At 39.6% G+C, this 18,071-nt stretch overlaps 1 protein-coding gene across 4 annotated transcripts in view; it reads left to right on the top strand.

Moving 5' to 3' along the window:
- Positions 1-18,071, top strand: part of FTO (FTO alpha-ketoglutarate dependent dioxygenase) — a 440,820-nt gene that overhangs the window by 310,833 nt on the left and 111,916 nt on the right. Inside the window, exon 9 of one of the 4 annotated variants that reach the window (XM_021932357.2) lies at positions 7,990-9,697. The exons of the other annotated variants lie outside the window; for them this stretch is intronic. Coding sequence (XP_021788049.1) covers positions 7,990-8,074 — 85 coding nt within the window. The 3' untranslated portion in view covers positions 8,075-9,697. Of the gene's footprint in view, positions 1-7,989; positions 9,698-18,071 lie in introns of those variants that run through there. 4 annotated transcript variants of the gene reach the window in all.

Here is an 18,071-nt window from a genome sequence, read left to right as displayed (position 1 = left end):
AGGCTGAATAGTTACATTAGAATATTTCCAGAGGGAACCTCACTTTAACCTCATCCACCTCTGACTTCTGTGCCTCAGATAACCCCCATATTTGGGAGGGATGACTTCACAGTAACTGACAATGGAATTATGACCATTGCTCTTTTTAATATTTAAATGATACACAGACTCAGAGAAAACAAAATGAGTTTACATATAGTCATAATATCCATAACTAGGAATAGAAAACAAGAAGCTATGGAGAGTCTTATCTAGCAATCTAGCAAAGAAATCTCTTTTAGAAAGTTTCTGATGACTTTCAGTTCCAAAGCATAGCTCTTTCATAATGTATCAACTCACTTTCAGTGATTTGAGATTTGGAGAGGACCCAACCATAGATTTACCTGGTGAGTCACAGAGTAGAACTTGATATGAGAAAGCAAGACCCTAGATCTATCAGCCTAATGGTTCTCAGAATACCAGGTCATATCCATCATTTCTTTTCCCAAATAACTGTAATAGGCATACCTCGTTTTACTGGGTTTTACTTTCTTGTGTTTTGGAGATGGTATGTCTTTTACAAACTGAACGTTTGTAGAAACCTGCATTGAGCAAGTCTACCAGTGCCATTTTTTCAACAGTACGTTCTCACTTCGTGTCTCTGTCACATTTTAGTAATTCTTGCAATCTTTCAAAAGTATTTATTAAGATAAAAAACAAAAAGGAAATAAAAATAAAGAGAAAAAGGAAGAAAATTTGTTTTTATTATATCTGTGGTGGTGACCTGTGATCCATCATGTTTCATATTACTATTGTAATTGTTTGGGGTCACCATGAACCTCATCCATATAAGATGGTGAACATAGTAAACGTTGTGTGTGTTCTGACTATTCCACCAACCTGTCATTCCTTCATCTCTCTCCCTCTCCTCAGGCTTCCCTATTCCTTGAGACACAGCAGTATTGAAATTAGGCCAATTAATAAAGTTATAGCATCCTCCAAGTTCAAGTGAAAGGAAGAGTTGCACGTCTCTCACTTTAATTCAAATGCTAGAAATGATTAAGCTTAGTGAGGAAGGCATATCAAAAGAAAAGACAGTCTGAAAACCAAGACTTTTGTGCCAGACAGCCAAGTTGTGAATGCAGAGAGAAAGATCCTACACCAAATTAAAATGCTACTCCAGTGAACACATGAATGATAAGAAAGGGAAAAACAGCCTTATTGCTGATATGGAGAGGGTTTGAGTGGTCTGGATAGAAGATCAAACCAGCCACAACATTCCCTAATGTTTATAAGCCAAAGGCTAATCCAGAGCAAAGCCCTAACTCTTCAATTCTGTGAAGGCTGAGAGAGGTGAGAAACTGCAGAAGAAAAGTTGAAAGGTAGCAGAGGATGGTTCATGAGATTTAAGAAACGAAGCTGTCTCCGTAACATAAAAGTGCAAGATGAAGCAGCAAGTGCTGATAGAGGCTGCAGCAAGCTATCCAGAAGATGTAGCTAAGATCATTGATGAAATGGTTGCACCAAACAGCAGATTTTCAATGTAGACAACCTTCTATTGGAAGAAGATGCCATGTAGCATTTTCATAACTAGAAGAGAAGTCAATGTCTGACCTCAAAGCCTCAAAGGACAGGCTGACTCTCTTGTTAGGGGCTAATATAGCTGGTAACTTTAAGTTGAAGCCATACTCATTTACCATTCTGAAAATCTTAGGGTACTTAAGAATTATGCTGAAATCTGTTCTGTCTGTGCTCTATAAATGGAACAACAAAGCCTGAATGATAGCACATCTGTTTATAGTATGGTCTACTGAATATTTTAAGCCCATTGTTGAGACCTGCTTCTCAGAAAAAACAAACAAACAAAAAGATTCTTTTCAAAATATTACTGCTCACTGACAATGCACGTGATCACCCAAGAGCTCTGATGGAGATAAATGAGATTAATATTGTTTTCATGCCTTCTAACACGACACCCATTCTACAGCCCATGGGTCAAAGAGTAATTTCTGCTGTTAAGCCTTATTATTTAAGAAACACATTTTGTAAGACTATAGCTGCCATTCCTCTGATAAATCTAGGAAGGATAATTGAAAACCTTCTGGGAAGGATTCACCATTCTAGAGGCTGTTAAGAAAATTCACGATTAATGGGAGGAAGTCAAAATATCAGCATTAACAGGAGTTTGGGAGAAGTTGATTCCAACCCTCATGGATGACTTTGAGGGGCTTAAGACTTCAGTGGAGGAAGTTACTGCAAACGTGGTAAAAATAGCAGAAGAACTAGACTCGTAAATGGAGCCTGGAGATGTGATTGAATTGTGTAATCTCATGATCAAACTTAACAGATAAGTAGTTGCTTCTTATGGATCAGCAAAGTGTTGTGTTTTTTGTTTGTTTGTTTTGTTTTGTTTTTGAGATAGAATCCATTCTTGGTGAAGATACTATGAACAACGTTGAAATAATAACAAAGGATGTTGAATCTTAAATAAGCCAAGTTGATAGAGCAGTAGCAAGGTTTGAGAGGATTGACTCCAATTTTACAAGAAGTAAAATTGTGGGTAAAATGCTATCAAACAGCATTGCATGCTACAGAGAAATCTGTCATGGAAGGAAAAGTCAACTGTTGCAGTCAACTTCATTGTCTTATTTTAAGAAATTGCTACAGCCAGCCCAACCTTCAACAGCCACCACCCTGATCCATTAGCAGCCATCACCATTAAGGCAACACAATTGTGACTTGCTAAAGGCTCAGATAATTGTTAGCATTTTTTAGCAATCGGGTATTTTTAAATTAAGTATGTACATTGTTTTTTACACTATATTGTAGTCTGCTATGCATGCAATAGCATTATGTCTAAAAGACATAATTTTTATATGCACTGGGAAACTAAAAAATTCATGTGAGCTACTTTATTGCTATATTTATTGTGGTGGTCTAGAACTGAACCTGCAGTATCGTCAGTGTGCACCTGTATAAGATTCTCCTTGCACTAAAAAGGACATTTGAAAGTCATGAGTAAGTGATAGAGGAACCCTGGTGACTTGAAGCTTGTCTACTTTTAGCAGTGTGTGCCTGTTGATGCTTCTGGTATAATTTATATTCTTTCTCTCATAAGTATTTTACAGGAAATGCGTTTTCCTTTGCTAGTGATATATGCACTTTGGTTTTCCGGAAGTTTTAGTGCTTTGGTTGAAGCTCTCTGTTTTAGAGAAAAGACTTACAATGACCTCCTGATATAGTTTGGGTATTTGTCTGTTCCAAATATCATATTGAAATTTGATCCCCAATTTTAGAGGTAGGATATAATGGGAGGTGTTGGGTTATGGAGGCAGATCCCTCATGGACAACTTGGTTCTGTCCTCTGGGTAATGAGTGACTTCTCACTCTATTAGTTTTTACGAGAGCTGACTTTTGAAAAGAGCCTGGCACCTTCCTCCCCTCTCTCTCTCTCTCGCTTCCTTTCTCTCTCTCCGTGTAATGCCTGCTTCTTTTTGCCTTCCACCATGAGTGGAAGCTTCCTGAGGCCCTTAGCAGAAGCTGATGCTGGCATCATGTTTCTTGTACAGCCTGCAGAACTGTGAGCCAAATAAGCTTCTTTTTTAATAAATTACCCAGCCTCAGGTGTTCCTTCATAACAATGCAAACAGTCTAGGACACCCCCCGAATGTGAGCTGCACCATAAGGCAAACCGGGAAACCTCCTTTAGTTTTGCATATGTGAGAATTTTGATTGACTGAACCAAGGAATCACCCTCATAACTCCACTGCAGAAGGCTGTTCTCATGTCATTCGCACACGTTTAGCTTGCCTGAAGTGTGTTCTATAAAATGCACCCAGATTTTCAGGAATTGAAATTTTATGTATTTTTTATTATTTTAAATCTCATACTTTTTTTTTTTTTTTTTTTTTTTTGAGATGGGGTCTTGCCCTGTCATCCAGTCTGGAGTGCAGTAGTGCAATCACAGCTCGCTTCAGCCTCCAACTCCTAGCCCCAAGCAATCCTCCTGCCTCGGCCTCCCAAGTAGCTAGGACTACAGGTGTACACCACTGTACCTGGCTAATTAAAAAAAAGTTTTTTCTTTTTAGAGACAGGGTCTCACTCTAGGTCTTGCCTAGGCTGTTCTCAAACTCCTGACTTCAAAAAATCCTCCTGCCTCAGCTTCCTAAAGTGCTGGGATTGCAGGCATGAGCCACCATGCCCAGCTACATTTTTTAATGGAGAGGGATGTCCTGGGCATTTGAACTGCAGATTCCCTTAAACTGGACATTGTCAGCTATTTACATATTACAAAAACAATTGTGTTTCATGTAAAGTATTAAACATCAACATTACGTCACCACAAGGGTGATTACAGCAACCTTCACTCCTAAGTGCGTCGCCTACACAAACAGAGTTGTTTGTCTGCAGCAGTTGTTTTCATGTGGTAACAGTTGTAGGAGTTGAAGTAGCACCTTAAGGAGCAATTTTCAGAGGTGAAGAAATCAGTTTTCAAAAGTGAACTCATGGTTAATAACTAACCAATAAAAAAAATAAAGCTACGTCCATGGCACAAATGCCCGTGGCAAAAGGAAATAAGACAAGAGTCGTTTAAAAAGTAGCCTTGGAGAAAAAAAAAAGGATTTAAAATTCAAAGACTTTGGGGAAAATTCAACTTAATCAATAACATGAGTAACAACTATTACTATTTCCTGAGTGCTTACCATATGCCAAATACCATTGTACCTGCTTCACATAGATTATTTCATCTCATTTTCACAACATTCTGTGAAGCAGGTACTTCATTATCTATCCCTGTTTGCCGGATAAGGAAGCTGAGACTTCATACAGTGTCTTGCAAGTTCGGACAGCCTCCAGCAAACATAGGAAACAGGATTCGAACCCATGCAGTCTGCCTCAGAGCCAAAGCCCTTGGCCATTTTTCTATCCTGACTTCCACAGATCATTTCTGCCTACAGCAGAGGTCAGAAACTGACAACCAGCTGGCCTTACCTAGCCTTAGGTAACAGTGATGGCTATTGAACACTTACTATGTGTCAGGAGTATTTTACACACAGTCATTTGTTCCTTCATTTAATCTTCAAAGCAGCTCCGTGAGGTACGTTTCAGTTATTATCCCCATTTTACAGATGAGAAAACTGAGACCAAGAGGAAGTAACAGTTCCCAAATGTTAGCAGAACTAACATCCAAATCCAGACTGTCTCATTCCAGATTCTCCCCCTCTTCACCATTATGCTAAAAATACAATTGTCTGCCAACATGACAAACCTGGATGTTTCACAAAAAAATGAAGGCTTCTGACTTGTCATGAAAAAAAAAAAAAAAACCAGACTTGTCCCCTTGGATGGAGCAACAGTCACTTGTAACAATGAGTAGCTGCCCATTTTAGATGGGGTATCTCCTACCTAGTTGCCACTACCCCTCACTTAGGCTGCTTTGCTCTTTGATTGCCGGCCTGAACTTTGGGGACATTCCATTTTGCAGTCTCAGTCTAAGGTATCCCTAATACTGGATCTGCCTCTCTTAACCAGCTAAATGTCTGTGTGTTTTATGTTTTTTATTGTAGCACAAGCTGTTTAACATTCTCTAAAAAGCATTCCCCCAAATAGCAATAAATGCCTCTTTCCTATTTTCTTCCCTGTCCCTTGCCCCAAAAGAAAGGCAGCTCTGCAGAACTAGTATTTGTGCCCAACCAAGTGGGAAGATATGAGGCTGATAGCCTTTTCTCTCTCTTCTTGGTTGGTGGCACTCTGGTAGTGCTTGGTTAGCAATAACGGAGCATCTCCCGGCTTTGTTATGTATTACAGTAGGCTATTGTGTGACATAGAGACACCTGGCTTTTGTACATGCCAGAGCGAAATTCAACTACAACATCCAGAATTGAAGAGAAGGATATTGACAGGTACATGCCTCCTTCTCAAACCAGAGATTTATATATTTAAAAAGGGCTTTTCTAAGAACTCAGTCTTGATTATTTGTTCCATGTTGGGCCAAACCAGTGCATTATTGGGAAGATAATGAGTGGCATTCACCCAAGGGTAATCCTTTCAGGGATTTTGATGATGCAGTAAATCATGAGTGTAAAGCCTGAGTGGTTTATGCCATTAAAACCTCAAGATAGAATTAGACTTGTAATCACCACTTGCCCATGTTTTGTCATTTATGATAATTATACTAGTAATAATCCATGTATTGTTGAGAAGTAGCAGTCAGAAGCATCCATCAATTTTTTATCGACACCAAATCAAGTTGATACTTCGTCTTTGCTGCAAAAATGTAGATTGCACCAATTAGTCTAAAGAAATTGGGCAGTCATTAGCAACGAAGCAAGCAGTTAATCTACAGAACATTTCTGGCCCCTCTGATGCCAACAATTCCTCTTAATTATGTGGAATATCATGAGCTGCTTTGGGACTCTGTCAACAGTGCCATTGTTGGCTTGCATTAGAAGGAGCATCTATGTCCCTGCTCTTATTTAAAAGAATGCAGTGCCTTCCAGCCCCTACCTTGCACTCTTAGGCGCTTCTAGGCAAATTTATTCTGAAGCAGAACGCTTGAATCAAAGCAGTGTGCATTTTCTTTCTTATTTAGAAATAAGAATTTTCCCCAGTGGGCTTCTTTCGGTGATGGCACGTTAGCTCACCATCCCATATGTGTTAACTATTTTTGTTCACCTTACCCAAATCATGGAATAATCATCTCCTTGAAAAAAAGGAAAGAAAAGAAAAGTCAGGGTTTAAAAGAAAAATCCAACTAGTTGTGAAGAAATCCTGGTGCTAATGAGCTTTCTGCGTCTGCCTCAAGTCTTTTCCCCAGGCTAGCCCATTCTCCCTCTCTAGACATTTTCAATCAGCCTCGCCCGCAAATTGTACTAAGCAGCTGAATAATGTAGGGTAGAAATTTCAAATATGAATATTATTTCCTATTTAGGAAATTTGGAAAAGAAAGAGCAGGAAAAAAATAAGTCACCCCCTGGTCCCTCACCATGGCACTACCTCTGTGAATATTCTTTGGACTCTGACACATACACACATATTGACTTTTATCATCATCATCATCATCATTATTCTAGTACTCTCTTTTTCACTTTGCTAACAGTTTGAATCATCTTTTCTAATGGATGCATAATATTCTACCAAATACAGAGTGTGTATTTGTCCATGTTTTGGATTATTTCCCTAGGATAGCTTGCCCAAAGTAAAATACTTGGTCAAAATGTATAAGCCTCTTCATAGCTATCAATATGAAGCCTCTTCATAGCTGTCAAAATGAAGCCTCTTCATATTGACAAACTCTCTCCAAAAGGATGATACCAATTTTTAAAATCCCACCAGTAATATATGCAGATACTGGTTTGATGTTAGTGAGATTTAAATTCAGTTGTGTTGGCATGGTTACAGCTAAGATAGATAGATCGATAGATACATACATGCGCGCGCGCGCGCGTGTGTGTGTGTGTTACTCCTCCTTAATGGACAAATGGTGATATGGTTTGACTGTGTCCCCACCCAGATCTCATCTTGAATTGTAGTTCCCAAAATTCCCACATGTGGTGGGAGAGACCTGGTGGGAGGTAATTGAATCATGGGGGCGGTTTCCCCATGCTATTCTCATGATAGTAAGTTCTCATGAGATCTGATGGTTTTATAAGGGGCTCCCCCTTTGTTGGGTTCTCATTCTTCTCCTTCCTGCTGTCATGTGAAGAAGAACGTGTTTGCTTCCCCTTCTGCCATGACTGTAAGTTTCCTGAGGCCTCCCCAGTCCTGTGGAACTGTGAGTCAATTAAACCTCTTTCCTTTATAATTTGCCCAGTCTTGGCCGTTCTCTGTAGCACTGTGAGAATGGACTAATACAATGGGCACAGTATCAAATTGTACCCTGACTCGTATTACTGTAAACAATGATAGTTGTTATCTCACATCACAGGAAGTTCAGAAATAGGACAGCTGTAGGTGTGATACGATCATAGGCCCAATGATATGATTGAATACTTGAGTTGTTTTCTTCAGGTTCTGCCATCATCACCACCCTCATGCTGGCCTCCTTCGGGCTTCAAATGGCTACAGTAGCTCCAGGCACCACATCCAGATGTAGAAACAACAGAGATAGAAGGAAATCAATTCTTGTATCTCCTTCTCAAGAGTGAGGAGATCCTTCCTAGAAGCTCCCAACTGAAACCCCTAAACCAAGACTGGCAAGGGAAATGGAAGCACCATTACTGACTGATTAACCAAGATTTTCTCCCCATCTGGCAATGGAGTCAACTTCCTTTGAGTGCTGAATACCTGAATAAAACAGATTCTGTTACAAGGAAGAAGGAGGGAAGGTTGTTGAGGCACAGTGCCTTGCATAGGCATCATGATTTTTTTAAGTCTCCGTCATACTCATAGAACCATATAAATTTCTTTAGTAACAATTGATGCATTTAATGGGCATATGCAAAAGTTGTTGGCAGATCTACCAAGTACTGGGCTTTGTCCAATGTAGAAGGTCCTCCCAGGCAGTGATCATGCTCCACAATTCCTTTACATTTTCCTAAAAACCTACCTCAGTGTTGGGCCCCTCAGGTAGAAACCAGGAACACCTTGGTTTCTAGATTGCTTTGGCATATAGGTTTCCTATGGGAAAGAAATAGGACAGCTGACTTTCCTCTTTGAGAATCTCCTGTTTGGTGGAGATTTTACATCCAGGATACCATTGTTAGGACTTCCACTGAGATGAAGGTTTACAGCCTGATGAAACAAGTCTCACTTTCCACTTTGAATTACTCAGGCTCTGTGCATCTTATTCCACTGCACAGCCTAGCATTTTGAACACTTCACTACTCATTAGCACCTCCAGTGAAAGATCAGAAAAGAAGGTGGCTGGAAGAGGAGGATTGAAGAATGCGGATTAGTCAAATTGTTTTTTGTTTTATCTAGTTAGAGAAACAGCTAAAATTACTGCCTCAAAAAATTTTGGAAAATTATCTAGTTTATAGTTTATTTCTGCAGTTATTTTCCCACTAATTATAAAAATTATTAGGAGTATTACGTTTTAGAGTAAAATAATAAATAAACAATAACAAAAAATGGCTACAACAGAAGAAAACATGTTCCCGGATTGAAGAAACCAACCTAGAAATTATACTGTATGCCTCAGAAATTTAATGTTATTTTGCCTTTCCTGTTGGATTATAGAGTACAGATATTATCTCTTTATTAATGCATGATTTATAAATATTATTTGGCACTAAGGATATCAAGGTGATCGTGGACCAAAGCTGCCCATCCCTTCACCCTGGTAGATGAGAACACAAAATATATCCATTTCCTATACACCATGAAGCGTCATTGCTTCCAGTAGGTTTTCTTGGTGGAGACAAAAAGGAAAAAAGAAGCACCTACTGTACTCGTGCACTTTCTGTTTTACAGTTTCATAAGGATTTTTACAACATAATTACATGCTCTATGATATTACATACATTTCCACCACTTATATAATCAAGTGCAATTATACTGACTGCTGGAATAGATGATGGGAAAAATGACTTGAATCAAAAATTACACAACAGAACGCTGTATCAGAAAGGCTTTTGGAGTGTACGTGCCACAGACCCCAAAAAGAGATGGATCAAGATGATTATAATAGCCTTGAAGTCACTTTCAGAATTTTCCTAGGTTGGTCAGGCGCAGTGGCTCACGCCTGTAATCCCAGCACTTTGAGAGGCTGAGGCGGGCGGATTACCTGAGGTCAGGAGTTCGAGACCAGCCTGGCCAACATGGCGAAACCCCGTCTCTACTAAAAATACAAAAATTAGCTGGGCATGGTGGCACGTGCCTGTAGTCTCAGCTACTTGGGAGGCTGAACAGGAGAATCCCTTGAACCTGGGAGACAGAGGTTGCAGTGAGTTGAGGTGGCACCACTGCACTCCAGCCTGGGCAACAGAGTGAGACTTTGTCTCAAAAAAAGAAAAAAAAAGAATGTTCCTAGGTTTATGGCACCAAGAATAACTTGTACTATTTTGGAAGATTCATCTTTTTTCCCATATAACACAATGTAGCATGTAGTATTTGTGACACATACCATAGCTACCTGTGCAGGAGCTCGGTGAGTTCTGGTTTTGTCATTCTTCCCCTCACTTTCTATCCCTTCTTTTCTTTGTGCTTCTTCCACTCTCCTCTTTCTATTCTTCTACCGTCCTCCTTATCTTTTTATTTAGAGGCTTGGAGAAGGGCTTGAAACAATAGGTAATGGGGAGAAATGGAGTTTATCCATGCAACATAATTTCCCACTGTAGTAATCCATGGATCAACACATTTGAGGGCAGCTGGTTTAGAAGAGGCCCTTACATTGTCTTAACTTACTCCTCAGAGGGAAGGCTGGGTGCATAGCCAAGGTCTATTAGGTTACATGGCCTTTACAAGGAATTTTTGGGTAGTGTTATTCTTTTTTGTTGTTGTTGTTTTGAGACATAGTCTCCCTCTGTTGCCCAGGCAGGAGTACAGTAGTGCAATCTCGGCTCACTCCCACCTCTGCCTCCTGGGTTCACGCGATTCTCCTGCCTCAGCCTCCTGAGTAGCTGGGACCACAGAAGCTCACCACCACACCCGGCTAATTTTTGTATTTTTATTGGAGACAGGGTTTCACCATGTTGGTCAGGCTGGTCTCAAACTCCTGACCTCATGATCCGCCCGCCTCGGCCTCCTAAAGTGCTGAGATTACAGGTGTGAGCCACCACACCTGGCTTGGGTGGTGTGATTCTAATGTAGGAGAAAAAAGAGGAACGTAAATGCAGAACACAATTATGCAAAATTAGGAGCCTTTAAAATGAAATATGATATTATAGGTAGTTTCTTCAAAACAGCATGCTAGTTTATTATAAATAACTGTTTATTCATCACTGAAAACAAAACATACTTAAACGGCAATTTTTCTCCCAGCCAACCCCTTTTCCTCGGGTATTGTTTCAAGAAAAATTTTACAGCAGATGTTTTCAAATAGATTTCTATTTATTTGTGGGCTACTATTATATCAGTAGGATTTCTCTAGAACCTTTCCATCACTTCACCTGAGTTTTCTTTATTGGAAGAAAAAAACAAACAAACAAAAAAATGAAATGTCTGATCACCTGCCCTAAGTCTACAGTTGACAGCAGTTTTTGAGACTAGTAAGTCATGTTATCTTAAGGACAGCGTCTCCTAGGTGAGCGGCCCATAGTCCATATGGAGCAAATTAGACAGTGAAAGAACGGTGCTGCCACTGTTTCTGATTGGTTACGGTAGTATTAAAAAAGAACAACAACCGACTTGCCCAGCTCTGAAGAAGAAAGATGGATAAAATGCTCTTTGAACACACTAGTCTTTTTTTTTTTTTAATGCCTGTACAGAAGGGTTGCATTTATATTTGGCTTTCCAGACCTGTCTCTTGACCTTCTAATTACTTTATTTGAAACAGCAGTGAGGGTATAATAAACCTGGAGGTTGTCTCTCCTTTGCTTTATCATAAATTAAAGCTGCTGGTTTGTTGAGGTGAAAGTGGAGGCTGAATGTTCATTACTGCTCAAGTGACGGCTTGTCAATAGCAGTGCTTTTTAGTTTGTTCTAGTCAGCACTTGCTGTGCATTTTGTTGGACCACTGGGAAATAAATACAACAAGATTATACATTTGGAATACCACAAGAGTTCACAAACACACCAAAAAAAACCCACAAATGATAAATTATACACTTGGTAGAAAGTGACATGCTATCTTGTGCTATTAACAACCAAAGATAATTGCAACGAATTGTAATTGCAGTTTGCAACTTACAGTACAGTGTGTCCAACATCAATCTTAATAGTGAACAAAGCAATTTATATTAAAACTTAATTCACTTGGTAACTTTCCGCTGTATACACGGGAGCTAACAGATGTAGCTTTTCAGAAAGTTCAAAGGCATTTGAAACGTGGAGAGAAATGCTAATGCAGTAAGCCTTGGAGAAATATTGCATTACTACTTGTAATGAAAACAAATGTATGTCATTATCTCCTAGTTTGTGTTTATTTAATAAAATATGCAGTTTGCACATTGGTGAATTCAGTGTTTCTGAATGGATATGGAATAATGTTCTGTTCAGAATCAAAGTCCAAACAGGACTAGCAATTACGCATCTTCTGTAAATAGTCTGCTGTAGCGTGCACATTGATGCTTGAGTGGGTTTTGTATGAGGTGTAACAGCAAACCGGGGTAACTTTATTCATGACTTTCCTTAGATTGGATGTCTTTGAAGCAAGAAAGGGAGATCTCCTGGAATTACTTAAGAGAACAAGCATATTTGTTTTGTGAGCTTGACTGATGGCCAGTAGAGCAGTTGAGTGAAATCTCTAAACTGATTAGGGCTTTCGTTCAAATAATCTTCTACCGTTTTCATTAATTTATTCTTTAATGCTATTTTGCTGCTCTTCTACCAAGGATAATAATCTCACACTTGCTGACCTCCATGAGTGGATGACCTGGAGCTCATAACTAATCTTATTTACTCTTCTGACCAGCCCAACTTCATTTACCTTGACTGGATAAAGAGCCTTGCGTTGCTAAGCCTCCCTTCCTTCGTAGCATTCTCGTTAATCTACAGTGAAGGTGGAACGATGGGCTTTCCCAATCAAGATCCCAAAGCATGCTGGGGCATTGGGAACTTCATGCGATTTCTCTTCCTTTCGTGAAAGCATGTTTTCACTTTATTCTCCCTCCTTTTTGATTTGAAAATAATAGAGAAAAATGGGGGAGTGGGACTTCCCCATGGTCCCGCTCTCCTAATACAGCTATTTTTACCTTGAAAGTTAATTTCCAGCCATTGACCATAGGAATGTGTGGGTTAATTTAGGTGGTGGTGTTGAATACATGTAATTTTGTATCATTTTTTTTTGTTTAATGCTACATTGGTTCCTGTGTTGCTTCAGAATTTTATAATTACGCATTTTAAAGACTGAGTGATAATGCATTGTTTATATGCTATTTTGGATTTAATTGTTCCTTAGTATTGAAGTTAGGTTACTTCTACTTAGTTTTGCTATTAGGAGTAACGCTGCAATAAAAATCTCTGTTTTCTTCAGTTAGATTGTTTCTCTTGAATATAATATTACAAATGAAATTATTAAGTAAAAGGTATCAGTGTTTGTATGGCTCTTACCAGACATTACCAAAAAAATTTCTGGGCTGGTTTTTTTTGTTCTTTGTTTTTTGTTTTTGAGATAGAGTCTCACTCTGTCACCAGGCTGGAGTGCAGAGGCACGATCTCGGCTCACTGCAACCTCTGCCTCCTGGGTTCAAACAATTCTCCTGCCTTAGCCTCCCGAGTAACTGGGATTACAGGTGCGCACCACCATGCCCAGCTAATTTTTTTTTTTGTGTGTGTGTGTGTTTTTAGTAGAGACAGGGTTTCACCATCCTGGCCAAACTGGTCTTGAATTCCTGACCTCGTGATCTGCCCGCCTCAGCCTTCCAAAGTCCTGGGATTACAGGCATGAACCACCACGCCCGGCCTGGGCTGGTTTTATATTAGTTTGTATTGCCACCAGCGATAGAGGATTATATAATTTTATCACGGTAGCTTTGAGAATTATCCTAACTCTTCCACTTACAAACTACATGGCACTGGGCAAATTAACCATTCTCCCTCGGTTTTCCTGTCTGAATAAAGGGAATAATAGCAATGCTTAACTCATAGGTTATCATAGGTATTTATATTACTTTATATATTTAAATATCGGGGAGTAGTGTCTGCCACAAAGGAAATACTCCATAAAGGTAAGCTGTTATTATTCCCAAAATTTAATTTTTCACCCAGTTTAATATCACCTGCTATTTAAGCTGCAGTTTTTAGAGTAAATGTTTTAATAGTTCATTGAAGCTAAGTAGTCAATAGATTTTATAATCAGCAACTTCTGTATTTAATGAAAAAATTTAAATCACTTAGGCAATGAGCCATTAGGAAAAATTCACAGTAAGGAATGTTCAGTGTGTAAGGTAGAGGCTTTTAGAAATTCCATCTCTTAATTTATAATAAAACAGCTTTTATTCCAGAATCATCTAAATGGGCCTTGAAGCCTTAATCAAAGTCTGAGGGGGTTTAGTCTGGATCTTGTACCTGCTCCTCGATTAGGGGAGGCCAGAGCCCCTTGATGACAGTCCCACTAAGACTGCACACTATAGGGGGAAGAAATTTCCCAGAAGAAATTGGAGCACTATTAATACTAGAAGAGAGAGAAATGGAGGCTGGACAGCTAAAAATCACAAAGGTACACCAAACTTCTTAAAGACCTTGTTACTCCAGTATTCTCAACACTAGTGATTGGGAAGACAACTAAATGATTGTAGACACCTTGAAGTATTTGGGTCACCCAGTAACCACTGCCTGTGACATTTACCCTAGAGATAAATGTTTCTTATTTTTGGCCAGGCTTGGTGGCTCACACCTATAATCCCAACACTTTGGGAGGCCAAGGGGGAAGGATCACTTGAGGTCAGGAGTTCAAGACCAGCCTGGCCAACATGGTGAAATCCTGTCTCTACTAAAAATACAAAAATTAGCTAGGCGTGGTGACGCATGCTTGTAATCTCAGCTACTTGGGAGGCTCAGGTGGGCGGATTGCTTCAACTGGGAGGCAGGGGTTGCAGTGAGCCTGGATTGTGCCACTGCGTTCCAACCTGGGTGACAGAGTGAGACTCCGTCCCAAAAAAAAAAAAAAAGTGACTGGGCGCGGTGGCTCACGCCTGTAATCCCAGCACTTTGGGAGGCCAAGGCAGGTGGATCACCTGAGGTCAGAAGTTTGAGACCAGCCTGGCCAACATGGTGAAACCCTGTCTCTACTAAAAATACAAAAATTATTCAGGTGTTGGGGCGGGCGCCTGTAATCCTACCTACTCTGGAGGCTGAGGCAGGAGAATTGCTTGAACCCGGGAGACGGAGGTTGCAGTGAGCCGACATCATGCCACTGCACTCCAACCTGGGCAACAGGGCAAGACTCTGGCTCAAAAAAAAAAAATTTGCTTATTTTTATTAGTCAGCACGACATTGAGAACTCATATAATTAGACATTTTGCAGGAGAAATGGCTCATGTTTGGCTGCAAATATCAAAGACCGGAAAAACGGTAACTTAAACAATGTCAGGATTTATGTTCCTTCATCTGAAAGAAGTTCCCAAAGAATAGGGTTATTCTGGTGGCTCCACAACATCACCAATGTTCATGGCCCCTTTGGTCTTTATGTTCTGCTATACTTTGACTTGGCGTCTAGCTTCAGGTTTCCCTCATGGTCACAAAAGAACTGCTGTGGCTCCTAATGGCTCACCTACATTACAGGTAGGAAGAAGGAAGAAAGGGAGGGAAGGGTAAAATGTGCCTGGCAGCTGAGCCAAACCCCAACCCCTTTTTAAGGAACTTCCCCAGAAGCCTTGCCCAACAATCTCTACCTAGACTCCATTACCTAAAACCTAATCACTTAGTCACCTCTATGTGTAAGGGAAAACTGAAAAGTGTTTTCAGCTGGGTACATTGCTGCTGTCAACAAAATCAGGCTTGTGTAAAGGAGTAGAAAGGGAAGAATGGATGTTAGGAAGGCAACCTGCAGTTTCTGGCACAGCTCCCTTGTGTGAAGGAGACAGTCTTCAGCTCTGTGAACTCTCCTGGCGGTCCCTGATGTCGGCCAGTATTATAGACGAGAAGCCAGGAGAGTCATAATGAAGCACTTTCCAGGGTAGAGAAAAAAGTAAGTGGAGTGAATGATGAAAACTTTAGGTCATTAAATAAAGTTCCAACATTTTCTTCCTGCCCAAAACATTCACAACAAACTCTGTGGAGTAGGAATTGAAGGAAAATGTGCCATGCCATTTTTCTTTAGCCTTTTTGCAATGCAACGCACAATCAATACAAATCTTTGCAGTAATCATATATTGATTTTCCTAGAATATAACTCCATTTAAAGCACTTTTATCCCCAAGAGTAGAAACATTGGAGGCTATCAAAGGAGGAAGTAGATTTCCTTGACCCCATCTGCAGTGCACAATTGATTAACAGGATAGTTATGAGAGTGCGAGAGAGAGACAGAGAGAGAGAAGAGAGAAGTCACCGAAAGGTTAATACCAGCTAAAGAGAAACATGATTATAGGACATTAGGCTTTTTGTAAAATCATAAGGTCAGGATAAGATAATGATACCATCTAAAATTACACAAGATTTTGAGTACTTAGCATCCTCTGACTGCCCCAGCAACCCAACCCAAACCCCAACAAGCAGAGCTGAATTTTTGGGGTTGGCAAAGCCACAAATGGAATGATAGGTTTAGGTTCAGGCCCCATGAGCTGGCTTGATAAGGGAATGGGTAATACTGATTCAGTTTTTCCTGAGTCATAGCTGTGTACTAAACTAAAACCTTAGCATACATCCCATCGAATGTTTCTTTGCTTCAGACAAAGCGAAAAGGAAAAAGGACATTAGGAACCCTCATTTTTATGCCTTTTCTTAGGAAAGTTAAACACTTCCTTTCTTATACTTTCCCTCCTCTCTATCACTTTACTCCCTAAAGATTACCAAAAAAAAAGAAAAAAAATCCGCTTTCTGAAAATCCCATGAGTTTAGGTCTGCTGAATATTTCTATTCACAGATGTCTTCATCCCAGAGACAAGAAGAGTAATTGGATGGTAAGTTGCAAAAAGCATGCAAGTTCTGCTCTGCCTCTGGCCTGAGTAACTGGGATGTAGCCAGAACGGAGAATGGTACCCCCTGAAGCAATCCTGAGTTAATGTCTCTTACATACTCCTTGCTGAAAAGGCAGAGGGTGTACTCTTGTTTACAATGTATTGTTCTCACTGTATTTCTCTCCCTAAGTCCCTCTTGTTTTTTTGTATCAAGACTGAGTTCTCACAAACAAGCTCTTTATTAAATTAAATGGTGCATGTAGCCTCATTATCCTTCTCAATGTGCAATGCTTGATAGTTTATTTTGCTAGCAACTTCCGGAGTTTGTGTGTTTTTGTTTTGGGGGGCTTTTTTACATTTTGGCTTCAGGCAAAGCAACTAATACACATTGTTAGATGAAGTATCTTATCTGTCAGCAGCACCCTTGTGAATTAATCATAATTCAATAGGATTACTAATCAAGATTTGAGATGAATGTTTTGATAGAGCAATCAGATTTGTCTAATCTATCATTAGTTGACAGTCGCTGCAGGCAGAGTGCAAACTTGGCAATAGTAGACCTGTTTCTGATCCCTTTGGCTTGGCCCACCAGTTGGGTAGCTTCACTGATTATAGCAGTGGACCCAGGCGTTGCAACTAATTAAGTTCTGTTTCTCACTCGCCAGGATCCTCCCTCCTCCTCCCACCGTTTTCAAAATATGTTGGGTGGAGTTCAGCTCTCATGAACCTGCCCATGTAATGAACAGATTTGATAACAAGGTGTTCCTTTTGGTCATTTTCACTTGATAGCAAAGATGTGCCACGCCAGGTGACAAATCTCAAGGGTGATTTATGGTGTCACTTGCAAAAAGTGGTCAAAGAAAAAAGAGAAACTTAACCTATTGTTAAAAGATACTACTGATTACAACTCTTTTCATGTCACTAAAATCTGTGCCCCATTTTACCAAGTTGTACATTCTTGGAAGTAATTTATAGCATATCTTGCACATTTGTTCAGTTTGATTAGATAAATGAAAGCGTCTGGTGTAGATTGGTATTTTATTTTATACAGTATATACAGTATTTAAAATTATATTAAATTTTGAAATAATAAATTATGCTCTGCATATTATGTGGCAGTCATTAATACAAAGATGGGATCATTTTATAGAGGAGTCCTTTACCAATTTTTCTTCCTCTCTCCACATTGTTATTAATATATAGATTTTTTTATTATAGAAAGCTTGGAAAATTCTAGAAAAGTCTAAAAAAATTTAAATTTACCATAATCTCGTCATCTCAGAATGATCAATATTAACATTATATCATTCTATTAAAATTAAATAACAGCGCAAATACCTTAATTAGTAATTACTTGACAGTATTGTCAATAAAATATGATTCTACCTGGCATGGTGTTCTGGAATCTATAGGCAACCCAAAGGAATCCAGAAA

This window comes from Papio anubis, chromosome 18, assembly GCF_008728515.1.
Source record: "Papio anubis isolate 15944 chromosome 18, Panubis1.0, whole genome shotgun sequence".
In the NCBI taxonomy this organism is placed as follows: Eukaryota; Metazoa; Chordata; class Mammalia; order Primates; family Cercopithecidae; genus Papio; species Papio anubis.
The sequence above is the reverse complement of the archived record's forward strand: the minus strand, read 5'-3'. Positions and strand labels throughout refer to the sequence as shown.